At 46.5% G+C, this 19,616-nt stretch overlaps 1 protein-coding gene across 4 annotated transcripts in view; it reads right to left on the reverse strand.

Annotated features, from left to right (window-relative positions):
- Nucleotides 1–19,616, reverse strand: part of EIF2D (eukaryotic translation initiation factor 2D) — a 57,466-nt gene continuing 37,850 nt past the window's right edge. For 2 of the 4 annotated variants that reach the window (XM_068985969.1, XM_068985967.1), the window contains exons 3-15: nucleotides 18,217–18,300; nucleotides 17,658–17,748; nucleotides 14,868–14,975; nucleotides 12,856–13,100; nucleotides 12,300–12,417; nucleotides 10,631–10,676; nucleotides 10,147–10,250; nucleotides 9,877–10,026; nucleotides 9,417–9,506; nucleotides 8,405–8,500; nucleotides 7,063–7,183; nucleotides 1,664–1,838; nucleotides 1–122 (exon numbers count right to left, since the gene is read on the reverse strand). In XM_068985969.1, coding sequence (XP_068842070.1) covers nucleotides 52–122; nucleotides 1,664–1,838; nucleotides 7,063–7,183; nucleotides 8,405–8,500; nucleotides 9,417–9,506; nucleotides 9,877–10,026; nucleotides 10,147–10,250; nucleotides 10,631–10,676; nucleotides 12,300–12,417; nucleotides 12,856–13,100; nucleotides 14,868–14,975; nucleotides 17,658–17,743 — 1,410 coding nt within the window. In that variant the 5' untranslated portion in view covers nucleotides 17,744–17,748; nucleotides 18,217–18,300 and the 3' untranslated portion in view covers nucleotides 1–51. Of the gene's footprint in view, nucleotides 123–1,663; nucleotides 1,839–7,062; nucleotides 7,295–8,404; nucleotides 8,501–9,416; nucleotides 9,507–9,876; nucleotides 10,027–10,146; nucleotides 10,251–10,630; nucleotides 10,677–12,299; nucleotides 12,418–12,855; nucleotides 13,101–14,867; nucleotides 14,976–17,657; nucleotides 17,749–18,216; nucleotides 18,301–19,616 lie in introns of those variants that run through there. The other 2 variants (XM_068985970.1, XM_068985968.1) reach the window with 2 other exon arrangements.

Genomic DNA, 19,616 nt, shown 5'->3' on the forward strand with positions numbered 1-19,616 from the left:
CAGCCCAGAGCCTGGATTTCCACTGGATCAACCACATGAAATTAGAGTCTGTCATTTCTTCTTGCCAGGTTTAGGGGCTTTTTCCAGGCCTTGGATGTGTTTTCGAGGAAGCCGATACTCTTCTACAATCCAAAAGGCAGAAACTCCTCAGTGAAGTTTGCGCATGCTCTCTCCTGCCTGCCCCTTCCCCTCCATCTACAATGACCCTCCTTTGCCCCGATCTCCAAGTCCCCAGGTGGCACAAGCAGTAAGGAACCCGCCTGCCAGTGCAGGAGACATAAGAGACACGGGTTCGATCCCTGGGTTTGAAAGATCCCCTGGAGAAGGAAATGGCAACCCCCTCCAGTACTCCTGCCTGGAGAATTCTGTGGACAGAGGAGCCTGTGGGCTACAGTCCGTGGGGCAGCACAAAGTGGACTGAGACTGAAGCAACTCAGCACGCACGCCGGGGTCCCCAGCTGCTGAGCCGCCTCCCGGCCCTCCCGCCCCACTGGTCATGCCCGCCATCGAGCCTCAGTTCAAACCGTTTCCATCACGCAACCTGCCCTTCCACACCCAGCTCACAGTCAACCCCTGCGGGATGGGGCACGCATCCTCATGCCTCGAGGCTGAAGTCCTTCAGCAACTTTCATGTTGGTAACGACTTTCCAGGTGTGCTGCAGGCATTTGTGATTCTCTCGTAAGCGAGAATGCATGTGTCTGAGTTCAGCTATGTGTTTGCCTTTCTCCTCTGTATTTCACATGGGGCTCTTCACTTAAAGGGGTGCAACTCTATAAGTTAACTGCTGGGTACTGCCTGAGACCATAAAGTAAGTGTGCTTATTGAGCATTTACTATGTGCCAGACCTTGGGAATGAAAAAGGTAAGGTCTCTGATTCAAGATGCTCATTCTAACAGGGAGTTCAGACAGCAGAATAAATTAGCCCAGGGGTAGACACCAATCAGAAATATAGACACAATTGGAAAGTGCTATGTTAGCAGGTTTTTAAATGTCAATTTAAGGAAACAGAAAATTTTAAAATGGGACATGTTCTAAGACAGGCTTCCTGTGGCCCCTGAGCTGGGCCGATGCACCTTTAAGGCCGCGAGAGGCCATTCGAGGCTAGGGAACTACACAGAGGGAGGCAGCCAGGGGTGAATGTGGGGTGCACGCAGGAGCCACCAAGGAGACCAGCACGGCTGAGGCCTGGCCTGGGAGTCAGGGGCCTACCAGAGAAGGTGGAGGGGAGACGGGGCTGGACTGGGTGGGTCTTGCTCACTGAACTGAAAGAGTTTATTCTGCAAATCAAGGTTGGAAGCCCAACCAGAGCACTGAACAGCCGAATTATCTCAGTACAAAGTACTGACCCTGTTTCCTCATCTGCAAAACAGAAACGTTTCTTCAGCATCAAGCCTGCAAAAAGCCCAGCAAAGTGCCTAGCAAAGGTTGAGTGCTCAACAAATGGTTTATGAAAAAGGAAAACCAGAAAGAAAACTTCTCTACTAGGATGGTGGACAAAACATTGAATTTGGGGGCTAAAAGATAAAGGGCAAACATTAGTTCTACCTCTCGCTGGCTGCTAAAAGCTATGTACATGCTAAACCCACTAGAGTGACTTTAGTTGGTAGGAAGATCTTTGCCAAGTAAGACTAACGTCTCTGCTTCTTCAGGGGGGATGCTCACCGAGCAACAGCTGGCCAAGGTGGTGGATCTGATTGCCCTGGATCTGAACCTGCAGGCTGTCCTTGAGCCCCGGGGCAGGACTGACGGTGGTGCTAGCCTGGCATCGCTGCTGGAGGGTGGCAGCCACTGAGCGCGGGTCCAGGCCATAGGCCTCCAAGTTCCGGACCACGGTCACCTGGGCAAGACAAAAGACTGACGGTGGGTACAGACCACGTGCCCCCCTCCAGAAAACTTCCGGGGCCTCTGCAACCTCCTCACCCTATGTTCACCATCCCTACAACCACATCTATTCATCCAAATAATTAATTTTTGTGCTTCTAAATTGAAGTTTTCTTTTTATCCCATCCAAGACAGGCATACCTCAGAGATTCTGAGGGTTCGATTCCAGACCCACCATGATAAAGCGAATATTACAGTCAAATGAGTCACATGAATTGTTTGGTTTCCCAGTGCATATGAAAGTTACATTCTCATACAAATCAAAACTACAATAATGTACCACCTCACACCAGTCAGAATGGCCATCATTAAACTCTACAAATAATGAATGCTAGAGAGAGTGTGGAGAAAAGGGAATTCTCTTACATTCTCGGTGGGAATATAAATTCGTACAGCCACCATGGAGAACAGTATAAAGGTTTCTATTACCATGTAATCCAGTCATTTCACTCCTGGGCGTGAAAGTGAAAGTGAAGTCGCTCAGTCGTGTCCGACTCTTTGTGACCCCATGGACTGTAGCCCACCAGGCTCCTCTGTCCATGGGATTCTCCAGGCAAGAATACTGGAGTGGGTTGCCATTTCCTTCTCCAGGGGATCTTCCTGACCCAGGGATCGAACCCAGGTCTCCCAAATTGCAGGTAGATGCTTTAACCTCTGAGCCACTCCTGGGCATATATCCAAGCAAAACTATAATTCAAAAAGACAAATGTAGCCCTATACTCATAGCAATATTATTTACAACAGCCAAAACATGGAAACAACCTACAACAGATGAACAGATGAAGATGTGGCACGTGGGATATTACTCACCCATAAAAAAGAACAAATCTCAGTAATCCAAGCCTATGCCCCGACCAGCAACGCTGAGGAAGCTGAAGTTGAACGGTTCTATAAAGACCGACAAGACCCTTCAGAACTAACACCAAAAAAAGATGTCCTTTTCACTACAGGCGACTAGAATGCAAAAGTAGGAAGTCAGAAACACCTGGAGTAACAGGCAAATTTGGCCTTGCAGAAAGGAATGAGGCAGGGCAAAGGCTAATAGCGGTTTGCCAAGAGAATACACTGGTCATAGCAAACACCCTCTTCCAACAGCACAAGAGAAGATTCTACACATGGACATCACCAGATGGTCAACACCAAAGTCAGACTGATTATATTCTTTGCAGCCAGATAGAGAAGCTCTATACAGTCAGCAAAAACAAGACCGGGAGCTGATTGTAATTCGGATCATGAACTCCTTATTGCCAAATTCAGACTTAAGGAGGTTCACGACATTGTACAGGAGACAGGGATCAAGACCATCCCCAAGAAAAAGAAATGCAAGAAAGCAAAATGGCTGTCTGAGGAGGCCTTACAAATAGCTGTGAAAAGAAGAGAAGCAAAAAGCAAAGGAGAAAAGGAAAGATATACCCATTTGAATGCAGAGTTCCAAAGAATAGCAAAGAGAGATAAGAAAGCCTTCCTCAGTAATCAGTGCAAAGAAATAGAGGAAAACAATAGAATGGGAAAGACTAGAGATCTCTTCAAGAAAATTAGAGATACCAAGGGAACATTTCATGCAAAGATAGGCTCAATAAAGGACAGATTTGGTATGGACCTAACAGAAGCAGGAGATATTAAGAAGAGGTGGCAAGAATACACAGAAGAACTGTACAAAAAAGATCTTCATGACCCAGATAACCACGATGGTGTGATCACTTACCTAGAGCCAGACATCCTGGAATGTGAAGTCAAGTGAGCCTTAGAAAGCCCACTACGAACAAAGCTGGGGGAGGTGACGGAATTCCAGTGGAGCTATTTCAAATCCTGAAAGATGATGCTGTGAAAGTGCTGCACTCAATATGCCAGCAAATTTGGAAAACTCAGCAGTAGCCACAGGACTGGAAAAGGTCAGTTTTCATTCCAATCCCTAAGAAAGGGAATGCCAAAGAATGCTCAAACTACCACACAATTGTACTCATCTCACACACTAGTAAAGTAATGCTTAAAATTCTCCAAGCCAGGCTTCAGCAATACATGCACTGTGAACTTCCAGATGTTCAAGCTGGTTTTAGAAAAGGCAGAGGAACCAGAGATCAAATTGCCAACACCTACTGGATCATCGAAAAAGCAAGAGAGTTCCAGAAAAACAACTACTTCTACTTTATTGACTATGCCAAAGCCTTTGACTGTGTGGACCACAGCCAACTGTGGAAAATTCTGAAAGAGATGGGAATACCAGACCACCTGACCTCTTGAGAAATAATCTGTATGCAGGTCAGGAAGCAACAGTTAGAACTGGACATGGAACAACAGACTGGTTCCAAATAGGAAAAGGAGTACGTCAAGGCTGTATATTGTCACCCTGCTTATTTAACTTCTATGCAGAGTAAACCATGAGAAACGCTGGGCTGGATGAAGCAGAAGCTGGAATCAAGATTGCTGGGAGAAATATCAATAACCTCAGATATGCAGATGACACCACCCTTATGGCAGAAAGTGAAGAGGAACTAAAGAGCCTCTTGATGAAAGTGAAAGAGGAAAGCGAAAAAGTTGGCTTAAAACTCAACATTCAGAAAACCAAGATCATGTCATCTGGTCCCATCACTTCATGGGAAATAGATGGGGAAACAGGGGAAACAGAGGCAGAGTTTATTTTGGGGGGCTCCAAAATCACTGCAGATGGTGACTGCAGCCATGAAATTAAAAGATGCTTACTCCTTGGAAGGAAAGTTATGATCAACTTAGCATATTTAAAAGAAAAGACATTACTTTGCCAACTAAGGTCCGTCTAGTCAAGGCTATGGTTTTTCCTGTGGTCATGTATGGATGTGAGAGTTGGACTGTGAAGAAGGCTGAGCGCCGAAGAATTGATGCTTTTGAACTGTGGTGTTGGAGAAGACTCTTGAGAGTCCCTTGGACTGCAAGGAGATCCAACCAGTCCATTCTGAAGGAGATCAGCCCTGGGATTTCTTTGGAAAGAATGATGCTGAAGCTGAAGCTCCAGTACTTTGGCCACCTCACGCGAAGAGCTGACTTATTGGAAAAGACCCTGAGGCTAGGAGGGATTGAGGGCAGGAGGAGAAGGGGACGGCAGAGGATGAGATGGTTGGATGGCGTCATCGACTCAATGGACGTGAGTTTGAGTGAACTCCGGGAGCTGGTGATGGACAGGGAGGCCTGGCGGGCTGCAGTTCATGGGGTCGCAAAGGGTCGGACACAACTGCACAACTGAACTGAAGACACAGAAACAGACTCCCCGATACAGAGAACAGACCTGTGGTTGCCAAAGGGGAAGAGGGTGGGTAAGGAAGGACTGGGAGTCTGGGATTAGCAGATGCAAACTAGTGTAGACAAGATGGACACAGAACAAGTCCATACTGTGTAGAACAGAGAACTATAGTCAACATCCTGGGATAAGCCATAATGGAAAAGAATATGAAAAAAGACTATATATAGATAAGTGAATCACTTTGTATTCAGCAGAAATTAAAAGTGACACTGTAAATCAACTGTACTTCAACAAAATATCTTTAAAAAGTTATGCTTTCACTATACCATTAACTGTACAATAACATTCTATGTTAAAAAACAAAGTATGTACATTAATTTAAAAATACTTTATTTGTAAAAAGTGGCACCCATCACCTGAGCCTTCAATGAGTTGCCATCTTTTTCACAACAGTAACATCAAAGACCATGGTCACAGATCACCGTAACAAATAGTAATGAAAAAGTTTGAAATATTGCAGGAATTACCGAAACGCGATACAGACACAAGAAGTGAGCACTGCTGGCGAAATGGCACCAACAGACGTGCTTGACACAAAAATTGCCACAAGCAACCTTCAATTTGAAAATTTTTTCAATTTGGAAAAAAAAAAACTGTCTGCAAAGCATAATAAAAAGAAGCACAATAAAAGGAGGTGTGCCTGGATGCGCTACGTATTATAGTTAGTGGGGCAGATACCCTGTCCCACATAGAACACAGACTGTTGTTTGCTTGTTCAGTTGCCAAGTTGTGCCCAACTCTTTGCGACCACATGGGCCATAGCCCACCAGGCTCCTCTGTCCACGGATTTCCCAGGCAAGAATACTAGAGTGGGTTGTCATTTCCTTCTCCTACATCTGCTTTTTCTAAAGTTTTTTAAAATTTTTTAATGGAGAATTTAAAACATAAATAAAAGCAGAAGAGTACAATGAGCCCCATGTACCCATCACCAACTCCAAGTATTTTCAACTCATGACCAACCCTGATTCATCTATATCCCCACCCACCCGCATTCCTATGTTGCTTTAAAGCAAATCCTTCTAGCAATCTCATCTACAAACATTTCAGTATGTATCTCTAAGAGATAAGGGCTCTTTTTAACATAAAAACAAAACCCTCACTGTATATAATTATACATTCAAGAAATGGTGGCTATTGCTAATTATTAAACTTATTATCACTTGGTTCTCATTTATTGAGCATTTATATGCCAAGTAGTATCATAAATATTTCACCTACATATGTTCCTTCATTTGATCCTCACAGTGCCTTATGAGGCAAGTATTATCCCCATTCTTCATATAAGGAAACTCGGGCAAAAATGACATATACTTAATGTGCTCGAAGTCAAGCAGCAAGGCAAAGCCACACGGAACCAGTCTGCAATCTCAAAGCCTGTGCTCATATCAACACACTAGAGTCTGTCTTTGGGGATTTCTACCCAATAACCCTATTTCTGTCTTCTCAAGACAAAGTAAATGCACTCCTTTTCCCAAGGACAGCTTTTCACATATTTGAGGACAGATGTAATTTGTTCTTAAGACTGTGTTGCCAAGCTAAACACGCTCAGTTCTTCAGCAATTCTTTACCAGTTATTTTCACTGAACAAGGCCCAAGAGGAAACAGAAAGAGAAGAGCTGAAGGCCCATACCAGAGTTCCAAGGAAAAAGTAAATACAAGATCTTGTTCACTTTTGGAACCAGGCTCTAGCAAGTTTCCTAGCACAGAACCCTAGAGGACAAGGAGGAAGCGGGTCAGCTTCACCTGTTTTACACAGAACTCAGCCCAGTCACACAAACATGGGTGTTTCCTAAACAACTTCTGAGGTGTATGAGGCCAGTCTAAAAATTTCCAATCACATTAGAAAGACTAGAACTTAGCAGGAAGATTACATCACCATCTTCAAACGTTCTCTCTTAAAAATTACCTTTTTGTTCGAAGCTCTCTGTGCTAGGGTGATGTCGATTGGGCAGATCCTGCCTTTCTTCACAATGGGCTCTTGTCCCGGAAAGGTCACTTGATAGGCAGGCTGCAATTTTTCCAAACATCTGAAATGGGAGTTGGAGGCTGATAAAGCCAGCAGAAGCCATTTCCTCATAGCTCACGCCCAGCAGGCGGCTAGATGGAAGCTGATCTTGTAAGCAGTGGTTCGCCTCTGGCTGCAGAGTGGAATCATGCAAATCAACTAGGGAGCTGCACCCCAGACCAACTGAGTCAGAAACTCTGATCGTCAAGATCCATTTTTTTAAAACTGTGCTACCGTAATCGCTTTACACTGCCGTGTCGGTTTCTGCAGCACGGCAAAGTGAATCAGCCGTGCGTATACAAACATCTCCACTGTTTTGGACCTCCTTCCCATTTAATCCACCGCAGAGCACCGAGTGGAATTCTCTGTGCTACAAGGAGGCTCTCAAGGAAGATACCTGTTTTTAAGCGCCCCAACATGCAGCCACTGCGGAGACCCACCGACTCAGGGAAGGGGACATCTGAGATGAGCCCCTGGAAACTGTCCACAGGTCTGGCCTTCTGAAAACCTGCCCAGCGGCCCTGTGGCAGATTTCTGTCTCTAGACTCTACCTTACCCAGCCGGATAAAGCACAGCTTTGCATTTCTGACAGGTTCCAATCATGCACCTTTTCCAGGAGCCTTTACCAAAAGGAATCTCTACCTTTTGTCTAACCAGATTTTCTTTTGCTAGCGCATATATTGGGAGAGACAAACTTTTTCTATAAAGAGCCAGATGGTAAATATTTTAGGCTTTAAGAGCCATATGGTCTCTGTTGAAATTACTCAACGTTGCCACTTAGCAAGAACACAGAGTAGATATTATGTAAACAAATGGGTGTGGCTTTGCGCCAATAAGACCTTATTCACAAAAACAGGTAGCAGGCCAGATTTGGCCCACAGGCAATAGCTTGCTAACTCCTGATATAAATTATTTTCAGTTTTGGTTCCATGGAAAAGAAAAGGTATAAGAATCCTTCCTTTGAAAAGACTTTAAGACAATCCCCATCCCCGACTCCCACTTTGTTTCTCTTTTTGAAGTTCTTACTTTTAATTAACGTTCTTTTCCTCTCTCCTTCTCTTCTATATTGTGTTGGCCCAAACCGTCCCAAAGACCCTCCACATCAGAATTACCCATGCCTGTGTTTATGCAGATTGACATAGTGTGAACTATGGAACGGAAGTCAGAGACGATGACGACCGATGCGACAGACGTCAAGGGGAAGGGATGGCAATGTGAGAGAGGGGCTGCCAATCCCCACTACCTGCTCAGGAGACTCTCCCACGGAAGCTTCATGACTGTGTGCTGTTCACCCTTCTCTAAGACGCAGTCGCAGAGGATGGGATCCAATTTCACGAGACTAAAGGGAAACAAGAAGCAATGAGTAGCCCCAGTCTCTTATGTGTTGTTCACGGTCAATCAGGATTATTGGAACCAATTAGGGGTTCACAGTCCAGGATGCAACGTATTCTCTGGATGGGAGGTACACATATGCTTTCCTAGAACAAAGGAGAAGCAGGCAGTGGAGGGGAAAGTGGTATGGGGAAAAAATGCGAACTCTGGGATCCCTGGCTCAGTTATGTTATTAACTAACCATGATGAAGCCAGTAGTTCTCAACTTTTGGATATGAGGGTGTTTCTTGTAATTAACAACAACAACAAAATTAATGGCACACTCATTTGGTGGTTTGCCTCTGCATCCCCCCTGCTAGGAAAGCAGAGAATGCCACAAAGCTAAGACGGCTTTGCTAAGATTTTCTGAAGTGTGCACTTTGTTCCTCGCAATAGCGCCTGCATTTGACAATCAACGGTAGATGCTCACGTTCAGGTCACTCCTGTTGTTCAGTCACAGGCATGCCCAACTCTTTCGCAGCCCTATGGACTACGGGCTGCCAGGAGTCTCTGTCCGCGGGATTTCCCAGGCAAGAACGCTGGAGTGGGCTGCTACTGCCTCCTCCAGGGGATCTTCCCGACCCAGGGATTGAACCTGGGCGTCCCGCAACAGCAGGTGGATTCTTCACCACTGACTCACCAGGGAAACCCCAAGACACATAAGAGATGATGCTCCTTCAGGCTGCAGTCAGCGTGGACGGTATATACGGATCTGACTACCCTGGCCACAACTCTCACTGTCCATGGCCTATGGTTTAGAAACCAGCGGCCTTGGTTATGGCTAGGAGGCTGAGCGCCTGCACCCCGCCCTCCCAGCCACGCCCCCGTCTGCTGAAGGTGAGTATGGAAAGACACGGGGCAAGCCGCCCTCCTCATCCACTCACTTTTTGTTGTCTGCATCCACCAGCTCGTTTTCCTTGGCGTAGTTGACGACGACTGTTCGGACCTCACTGCCCTCCAGGACACTCCCTTTCCTGGGTGAGAAGCGACCAGGAGGTTACTCACGCTGTGCTGGGGGACAAACCGTAAACAGCAAGACTCACTCCCTGCTCAGCAGGGCGCTGTCCTCGGCTTCTCGAGCTCTGCGTTCTTCCCTTCTCCTGCCTGAGGCCCGCAGGGCCGTGTGAAGACTCGTCACAGGTAGAAGAGGGAGAGACCTACTCTCTCGCTCACTGAGTCCGGAGACCCTGCCCAGGGGAAGGAGGCTTGAAGCTGGGTCTGGGGGGAGGGGGAGGAGAGGGCAGAGCAGGTTTTGCCAGTCACAGAAGAGCACTACTCAGGCTGAGAGGGTTATAGGCCAGAACACCAAGCAGGCAAGAGAAGGGCTGCTCTCTGAAAACTCACTTGTGGCCAGACTCCTGGAAGAGCAGGGTCATGCTGGCTGGGACACAGTAGAGGGGTTTTATATCTGGAGGGTGATAGGGCTGTCCCCTGCTACCCTCCTGGATTGTCTGGGAGGTCGGGGAGGGCTCGGGTATGACGAAAGATGTGATCCTGAAACCCAGCAGAAGGAAAGAAAAAACACATTTCATACTAGTGTCTCCGAGCTCCGCAGTCCTGGCCCAGGTGCCCCGGGGCCAGCTGAGCTGCGGTGAGCAGGCCCCCGGCACTCACCTCGGGTGCTTCCAGTCCACGGCCACAATGCTCTCCACCCCTTTGCTCAGCTCCTGCACCTGTACAATCTGCTCCTGCTGCATGTGCTGCAGGAACTTAGAGAGCTAAGGGAGAGAGCGCCAGCGGTAGGGGCCTCGTCGACTCCGCACACGCGCTGAGCGCCTACGATGTGCTGGACGCCGATCCAGGCAGGGCCTGGGCGGGATGTGGGACAGTCCCTGTCCTCGTCCTGAGGGCTGGGAACTAACGGGTGAAGCCCTTCGGAACTCAGACTGGGTATAAAGGGCTGGGAGGGAGAGAGGGGAGCAGGTGCCCACCCAACTGCCTCAGCCCCGGGACAGCTTTCTTACCCCACTCTACCTGGAATCAAAAAGCTTAACTCTAGCATCAGCCCTGCAGACAGGCTTCCCCACGTCAACCGGCTCACGCCACGAGCGCCCTACACAGCTCCCTGTGCGGGCATGCAGAGAAGGGACCCACTTACCTTTTTGTAGCTTGACTTCTTTATGTCCAGTTGTCGTCCTTCAGGGCTGATGGCAGATGGAAAAGGCAAGTTAAGCTAACAAAGCAGTAGGGTGAGACCTGCCTGACGCTGAGAGGAGGCTGTTTCCTCAGCCTTCCTCCAGGATGCTCAGGAAGAGGCCGCTGTTCCAGAACTTTCTGCTTGGTGGCAGCATCAGAAAGAGGTAAAGACTTCAGACACTATAGACCCTTGCTGTGCAACACACCTTCCTGTGAAAAGGGAATGTTCTCTGCTTATCAACGTGGTGGCCACAGGCCACATGTAGATATTAAGAACTTGAAGTGTGACTAATGTGACTGAGGAAATACATTTTAAATTTCATTTATTTTTCATTTAAATAGCCACACATGGCTCATGGCTACTGTATTAGATACAGTTTTATATTCCTCTCAAACTAGACGATCTTCTGTGTCCTCAGAAGTTTCACCTCCAGGTGAGTCTTTCTAACTCCAAGCTCACTGTGGCAGCCAGGCTGGAGCAGGATTTGGCAAACTACATCCTGCAGACCAAATCCGGCAACACCCGTTCATCTACCACCTACGGCTGCGTCAAGGCCACAGCGGCAGACATGCACGACTGCAAGAGAGACTGTAGGGCCTAAAATAATTACTATCTGACTCTTTATCGAAAAAGCTTGGAGCCTCCACCCCACAGCTATTAGTTCTGGGGGAGAAGCCCCTAATGAAGGCTCCTTAGAACGTACATTTTCTCTGAATATGTGATAAGCAATAGCAGTTTGGATTCACAGGGATCCTTTCTAGAACCCATCCCAGGTTAAGAACCTCTATCCTAGAGAATATTCCAGGATCCCTTTCCCCAGTTACATGCAACCCAACAAGGTCAGGACAAATTACCAAGTATCCTGCCACACATTCCAGACCTCACGCCTGTATAGAATGCCTTAAAGAAGCTCACATGAAGAGGAAGAGAATCACATTAAAGTCATTAAAAAAAAAAAAAAAGAGCAAAATTCTCAGAAAGAAAGAAATTCAGACTTAGGGTGAAAATCAATAAGCAAATCTCCTGACATGGTAATATTCATTGGTTGCTTATGAAATGTCAGGCTATTTGATCTTGATGGCAGCCTTACAAGTGTTGGGAATGAGGGCACTAACAAGCCTGGTTACAGGTTCAAATCCACCCTGCTCCAACACCCTGGGGAGCTGGCTTGTGAGCCCAGCTTCAAAGCCCAGAAGGAATCCACACGTAACAATGCTCCCTCTGCTGGTGGCTTGCGTTTGGGGCTGGGGTGGGAGGTTCACACCGACTCTTCCTTCTCACACCATCCAGCCCACCTTCAGAAAAGCACCAGGGGATTGGACTTTCGGACAAACAGGCTGCCCCAGGACACCTCCTGGATGGGACATGCTGCCCGATTCGCAAGAGAGCCCAGCTTCACCAGACCAGAGGTGGGGCTCAGAGCACCTTGGGAATTTTAGCCTCATTTCCTCAGCATCCTTTCACTGGCTCACATTTAAGCTTTTAAAACTCAGTATCTGGCAGATCAACCCTCCACTTCCCGCTTTCCACATCACGCTCCTCAGACAACTCCCCCGTCGGCCTTGTCCCATCCGACCACCGAGGAGCAGGAGAGGGCCCCCCTGCCCCCTGCCCCCCAGACCCTCCGTACCAGCAGGAGAACATGTGGCTGCCCAGGAGAGTGCTGGTGAGCAACGGGAGGTCAGCTTTTCTGACGCAGCACTTCAAAGCCTGCAAGAAGCATCTCTGCAGAAGCTCGTCCATTTGCTCTGCAAGGAGAACAGGAGAACTTCATCCTTCCAGAGGGATGCAGAGGCCTGCGCGGTGACACCCCGCCTCACCCCCGGGTTCTGAGGGAGCCCGCTGCCTGGTGCCAAAGCGCCTAGACTCTCCAGAACACGAGCCTCCACAGAGGGCTGACCCTAGAAGAGGCAGCAGGTCTCAGGGTCCCATCCAGCCAGAAGCAACACTTCTCTGACCGAGAAGTCAGAGCCAGAGAAACCCTGGCGAGCTGTGCAGCTGGGCCCATGGGGACCCGGGGAAACGTGACTCATGGGAAAGACTCCGAGGTGAGACCAAAGCGCTGGGCACCTCCCTGACCAAAGCCAAGGCCGTCTCCCTCCCCGCCAGAGGCCTAGTCAGAAGCAGCGCAGTGCACGTCAGCCTCCTGCACCGGGAGAGCAGACCTTCCACCCCCAGAGCTGTACCCTGAAGGGTCTTGCTGTCCGTGGGGTCCATGTGCAGGCCCCCAGAGCCGGGGTCTTCCATGGCTTCTGACGGGGACTTCTCCTCACACCTCCGCTGGACCTCCTCCTCCTCCTCCAGGGTCAGCTGCCTCATGTCGCCCTGCAGGGCAGTGTCGGCTTTGACACATCCCTTCCCTTCACTGAGATCCGGGGGATCCAGAGCCAGTGGGGCAATGGACGGTGGGCTGGATTTGTCTCCAGATCGCCTGCAAAAAACTCATGTCAGAAACACTGAGCAGCGGCCACCACACTCTCCAACCCGGTCAGGGGGCCAGCAGGGGTCCAGGGAGAATGAGAGTCACAGGCAGGGGTGTCTGGGAGCAGCCAGAGAGCCTGGGCATGCATCTCAACTCTGTTTTCAATTCTGGGCCCAGAGAAGTCCCATGCCTCAGTTTCCTCATCTCTGAAATGGGGAGAGGAATTCTTGCCTCCTCCTTAATATTAACAGGAATTCAGGGACAGAGAAAAATTAAAGACAATATATTTACATAGAAGCCCCCCCCCCCGCCAAAGTATTCCCTTCATATGAATTAAAAATAAAACCACTTTGAATTAAATAACAAAATTAAGATTGCAAATGCATCTGTAGTACCAGTGATGAAATACAAACCCAAGGCTGAGAGTAGCGAACAAAGTACAAATAACTGAATTGCTCAAGAGTGTAAAACAGCTGCTTCTGTGTTAAACCAGAATGCAATCTAAAACAGATAAATGACAAGGACCTGTTGGACAGCACAGTAACTTTATTCAATATCTTATAATAAATTTTAATGGAAAAGAATTTGAAAAAGAAGGTACATGTACATATCTACATCTGGAATAGCTAGATATACTAGTGACCACTAAAATCACTTTGCTCTTACCTGAAACCAACACACTGGAAATCAACTATACCTCAATCAAAAAAAAAAAAAAGGCAACCTAACCTGCAGGGTAGAGAAATCAATGGTTCTATGCCATTAAGCCTTCTGAAGACATGATGGTAAAAGCAAGAAGCTTTACTTTAACTAAGATTATGCAAGTCAAACTAAGTTTACTAACAGCTGCAGCAAGGCTTTTAATGAGGCTAATAGTGAGGCCAGAGGGCATGTTCAGGCTATTCTGATCATGTAAATACTGAAAGTATTTTCAAAAAGTGGGAGGATGGGAGACGAGGCAGCTGCTAATAAAACAATTTAGACAAGACCTTAATTTCTCACACTGACAGAAAACAAGGAACTGGGAGCTCGTGAGTAAGCAGCCTGCAAACATCTGCTGAGACCCAGACGGATGAGGTTGTACCTCCAGCAAACCAGGGTCTGGCTGAGACTTGTAAAGCGAATAACTCGAAGACCGACTAAAAATGTCACGGGTAAATCTATACCAACAGGCCGCAACACTTGGCCAAAGGACTGGGTATGCTGTTTTGAGAAGAGCCCTATTTATTTACTATTTTGGTTGAAGGACAAGAAAATAAGCTCTGATACAGTTCCAGAGAGCAAGGGTCACAGTGAGAAAGGGCAACTTCCGTAATGAGGAGGAGATCCAAAATGTAAAACTTAAACAACATAACAGTAACCAGATTACCACCCGGGAGCCCGAGGAGGTACTCTGCTTTGATTTGGAGTCAGATGTGAGAACTTCTGAGCCCTCGTCATGGGGCCAGAAGATGCCTGAATGTACACGCAGAGGCGGCCAGGTGGACCAGTGCTATAAAACTAAAGACATCGCTGCGCTGAGAGAGAAGACAATCCCAAAGGCCTTCTTCGAGGCCTAGGAGTCTACAATTTACTTAGAAAAGAATTACAGTTCTCTGTAATTTCCTCTCTAAAAAGGAAAAAAAAAGTCTTTTTTTTCACATTGAGCAGGGAAATTAATGTCTGCCCAGCAACTGAGGACACGACAGGGACCAAAAGTCTCACTTCTGAACCCAGGCCCTGGGTCCTCCGCATCCACCCAGCTTCCCCGTAAAACAGAAGAAAGACTGAGCCCACCACAAGTGGTCCTGGTAGCTGTGGAGCACACAGAAGCCCCTTCCCTTCAGACCCGAGGCCAGCATCTCAGCTGTCGACATGGCGGCGACTCCGACGGCAACGGGGGCTCTGAGGAGGAGACAAGGGTCAGGAAACGCTTCCAGGAGGGCGCCTGCCAGACTGGCTTTCTCAGGTGCTCAAAGCACCACGGTTGCAAACCGGAAGCACCCACTTATACCAAAGAACGAAAACTCAGTGCAGTCCCAATCCTCTTCAAATTACCTATAAATATGACTTTCAAAGAGTCGGACACGACCAAGCTACTAATACACACACACACACACACACACACACACACACACACAAATCCCTTGACCAAATATCCCTTCTGGGTAAGTAACTCATCTACTGATATCACTGTTTTATCCCTATTATGAATCAAACGCAGACAGGACTCAGAAGGATATTTAAAAGTTCTCTTTCTTTAATTTCAAAAATATAAATTATTCATGCAGGTTCAATCCCTGGTCAGGGAAATAAGATTCTACATGACATGCAGGAAGGCCAAAAAAAAAAAAGGGAAAGCCGTCCTATTTACAAGTTGAGAAGGGAGGTCTTTCCCATGCCATAAAGTAGGCTGATGAGTGCCACTGGGAAAAGAGAAGACAGATGTGTGGTACCAACTAGAGGTTTCTTCTGAGTTAGCTCTTATAACAGGGCTTGCTCTGTGTAGCCATCTAAGAACTGAATGTGTCCATAATATCCAAAAAAAGAAGACCACATATTTACAATAACTACAGAAAACTTCCAAAGCCCAAATGGCAAATCTCTGTCATCCCAGTGTCACTCAAGAATTGCTCATACACTGCCTGTAAGGATCGGTGTCTAGCTGTCGAACAGTAGGGGAAGATACAAGCCGGGCAAGGTCGTCTGGACCCAAGGGAGAAGATTCAAGGGCTGAATTCCCAACACCTGAACTACAAAAAAAATATCTGCTTATCTGGTGGCTCCACTTACTGTGCCCATGGGTCAGTTCCTGCCACAGAATCTTTGAATTTGGCTTCTTTCCCAGTTCCTAAAAGAAGGGTCTTTGTCTTCCACCTTTGGAAGGGTCAATGGCTCAAGAACTTCAGTCTCAAATATGGCTTGAAGTTTTAATAAACTCCCTTCTACCCTCATCCTCTGCCATAAACCACCCAGGCTCCATTCCCACATTCATTCTAAATGTCAAACTAAGCAGGCCAAATACACATTTCCATCGTTTTCTCCTATCTGGGATAGATTACTGGGGGTGGGGCAGGGGAAACAATAACATCACCATTCTTTTCAACAGTCAAGTTTTGCTACATGTAAACAGGAAGGAAACCTTTCTAGGTGCTTGGTGCCAAAAGGTTCAAGGAAAATAGGAGACTATGAGCAGCAAAAATAAAATCTTTAAATACTGACACCCCGCCCCCCGTCCTCAAGGCCTACAACCTTTCTCCCTCAAAAAAGCAATGAGTAAAATAATGAGATGTCACTTTTCATTCAGGATGACACAAATGAATATAACCCATCATATCCGGTGTCAGGGAGCACGTACAGAAACAGGCTCCATGTACCCTGTAGGTGGAGTGAAAATCGACAGGGTTTTTGTAGGGCAACAGGAGATGTACACGACCGTCAGCCAAACAGCTCTGCCTCTTAGCGTCTGCTTTAGGAAAATACTAGCCCTGGTGTCCGCAAAAGCGTTAGGAAGCTCTTGTTTGTGACAGAGTAGAGGCAACCACAGTGTCCACCAGGAGACGACCTTCTCCATCACCCCACAGCGGGTAAAATGGTTCAGCTTATCTGTGCTTGCTGACATGGACAACGTTCACATGATCTGAACTGAAAAAGTACTAGGGATAGAGCTTGTTTGTTTGTATTTTTAAACATACACAACCCACATCAGACATTTTATATGCACCTGTATATATGCATTGAAGAAGGCTGGCAAGGCTATGCATCAGAATGATAATAGTTACTTCTAGAGAAAAGAATTATGGGGTGAGTGGGTTTTGATTTTTCATAACTGTTCATACGATTATTTCCTAATTTAAATAAATTTTAATAAATTTTTAAATAAATTTTATTTATTTGGTGTACTGATGGCCAAACAACCCTATAAACAGGCTTAAAAAAAAATCACTGAATTGTACAGTTGAAATAGGTGAATTTTACAGTATATAAACTCTGTCTCCTCAATTAATCTATTAAAAATAATTAAAAGATGATGATGATGTGGATGTCACACTAAAATAGTCCTGAGGTCATGGAAGGCAGGAAAGCAAGAAAACACCACAGGAGACTAAGAAGACGTGACAACTAAATGCAAGGTGGCACCCTAGACTGGATCCTTGAACAAAAAAAATTTTTTAATACATATACATAGTGGGAAAACCAGGAAAATATGAATAAACTCTGTAATAGTGTCAACAGGATTGAACCAATGTTATTTCCTTAGTTCTGATAACTGTAGTGTGGTTATACAAGATGTTATCAAGATAAGAGGCTGGGTAAGAAGTATATCATGACTCTGTACTATCTCTGCAACTTGTCTGTAAATCTAAAAAACAATTTTTTTAAGGAGGAAAAAAAAATAACAAATATACTTGGCCCAGATGTGTGCACACTCCACAGACTCACTGCCATTTCCACTCTCGGGATTTTTCAGGAAGAATCTGTTTTCTCCTTTAATCCTTTATCCACATGCTGTGAAGCTGTCATTCCCACCCCTCCCAAGTTTTCCCTAAGTCTGCCCCTCAGAGGCACAGCTGACCAGCACAGTACCTGTTCCCCACCAATGCAACGGCACAGAGGTCACCCTTCTGTACCTGAGGCAGGCCAGCAGGGGGCACCACCAGTCCCGGCAGCATCAAATCTGCAGCAAACAAAAGCGTCACAGCTAATTCCACAGTTTACTTCATCGTTCCTTCATTCAGTCAACAAACGTTCATTAACTATCAACTACATTATTCATAATGAAAATAGAAAGTGGCAGCTTGAGTGCCAGACCACCCTTTGGGAGGCCAGCGGTCAAACTGAAGGACCAAGCTGAGGGTCTAGCTGCCGTGATCTATCCGAGTCTGGTTTCCCCAAGTCATCTTATTAACCTAAAGGATAGCCAATGGCGGCTCACAAGGGACTTCATGCACTCATCTCATTTAAGCTTTACCACAGGACCTCTGAGGCCCACGGAGTTTGTGGAAGCAGCCAAGTGAGAGGCGCAGCAGACACGGGGGGAAACCATTCTTCATATGAATGCACGAAACGGGTACATTTATCAAAGTCGTTAGTTTTTTCGAAGTAGGTTTTAGATCGTATCCAGAATATAAGAAAATACTCTTACCTGCTCCCCCAACCAATTTTTCGAGCACCAGAGGCCATGTTGTAAACGTTGGTAGAAGATCGGGATAAGACCACAAGGTATACACTGTCCAAAGAGAGGGTCAGAAAACACTTACTGCCAAGAGTCAATCCTCTGGGAATGGGCAAAGCCAAACACTAGGCCACGTTCATCAAAATACAGCAAAGACCCTCAACTCAAAGCTAGAGAGAGGGTTGTGGGGGGATGTCCAAAGAAGCTGCATTCTTTTTTTAAATTAGGTTACCCCAAGTTTGTGAAGCAGTTTATATGTCACATGCTATTTATTTTAGAATCTTTGCTTCCTTTAGCCCTAGAGAGCCAATTATTTACATATTGAGGTCTCTGCATTAGTTTCTCTCAATCTGTGATCTTGAGAAGTTATCATTTTTACTGGTAGGAAGACACATGAAGTGAACTGCAGCTTTAAGAGATTAACTGCCAAAGTTGGATATTTACATGTAAGGCTAAAACTAGCGATTAGGTGAACATCTGCTTTTGCCTGCCCAGTATCCCTTTCCCCTACTCTGGGAATCAAGTGCCCCTTTTCCTGTGGGAAACATTCCATACAGCTTACATGTGGCTGACTCCCTTCTTAAAGAGCCTGCAGCCTTGAAGAAGGCAGAGACTTCAGAAACTGGATGTCACTTGAGCCTTGAAGGCACCTATTGCTTCACCCGGACTGCAGGAGCAGAAGAAAAGGGCCACAGTGGATTCTGATCCACTGTCCCACTATAGGGACAGAGACCCAACAGGGATTTCATTTATGACCTCAGAAGCAAGTAATCCAAAACCAGAGCACCAGCCTACAAGACATTTTGAAATTTTTTCACATTTATTATTTTATTCCGTTTCCATAGTCATTAGCAGGGGCTTGTATGTGTACACACATACAAAATGGGCTTGTATGCGTGCAACAGCAAAGCAAGGTAAGGTAGGGGTGGCCTGGGGTAGAATCTGCACTGCATTGCTACAGCCAAGCTGGGAGGAAGAAAAGCCCCAAAGGACAAAGGAGATGTCACCAGGAAAGGAAAAGAGAGAAAGACACTGCCTCTGCGAGACCTGTGAGGAAAGCAAGCAACAAAATCCTGAGAGCCACAGAGAGCATAAGAAAGAATTCTGGTGAGATGTCTCAACAAAAGTGCATCACTAAGACAGCTGGGTATGGAGTTGAATTAATTCAGCTTCTTTCCCATCATAGTATCTCTTCAGTATCTTAAGAAAAGTACACTAGTGACAGTTTTAATAAACATTTTTTACATGCCCTGCAACTTCAGGGGCTTCCCTGGTAGTGCAGCTGGCAAAGAATCCACCTGCAATGCAGGAGACCCTGGTTTCATTCATGGGTTGGAAAGATCACCTGGAGAAAGCATAGGCTACCCACT

Source organism: Capricornis sumatraensis, chromosome 14 (assembly GCF_032405125.1).
Source record: "Capricornis sumatraensis isolate serow.1 chromosome 14, serow.2, whole genome shotgun sequence".
Taxonomy (NCBI): Eukaryota; Metazoa; Chordata; class Mammalia; order Artiodactyla; family Bovidae; genus Capricornis; species Capricornis sumatraensis.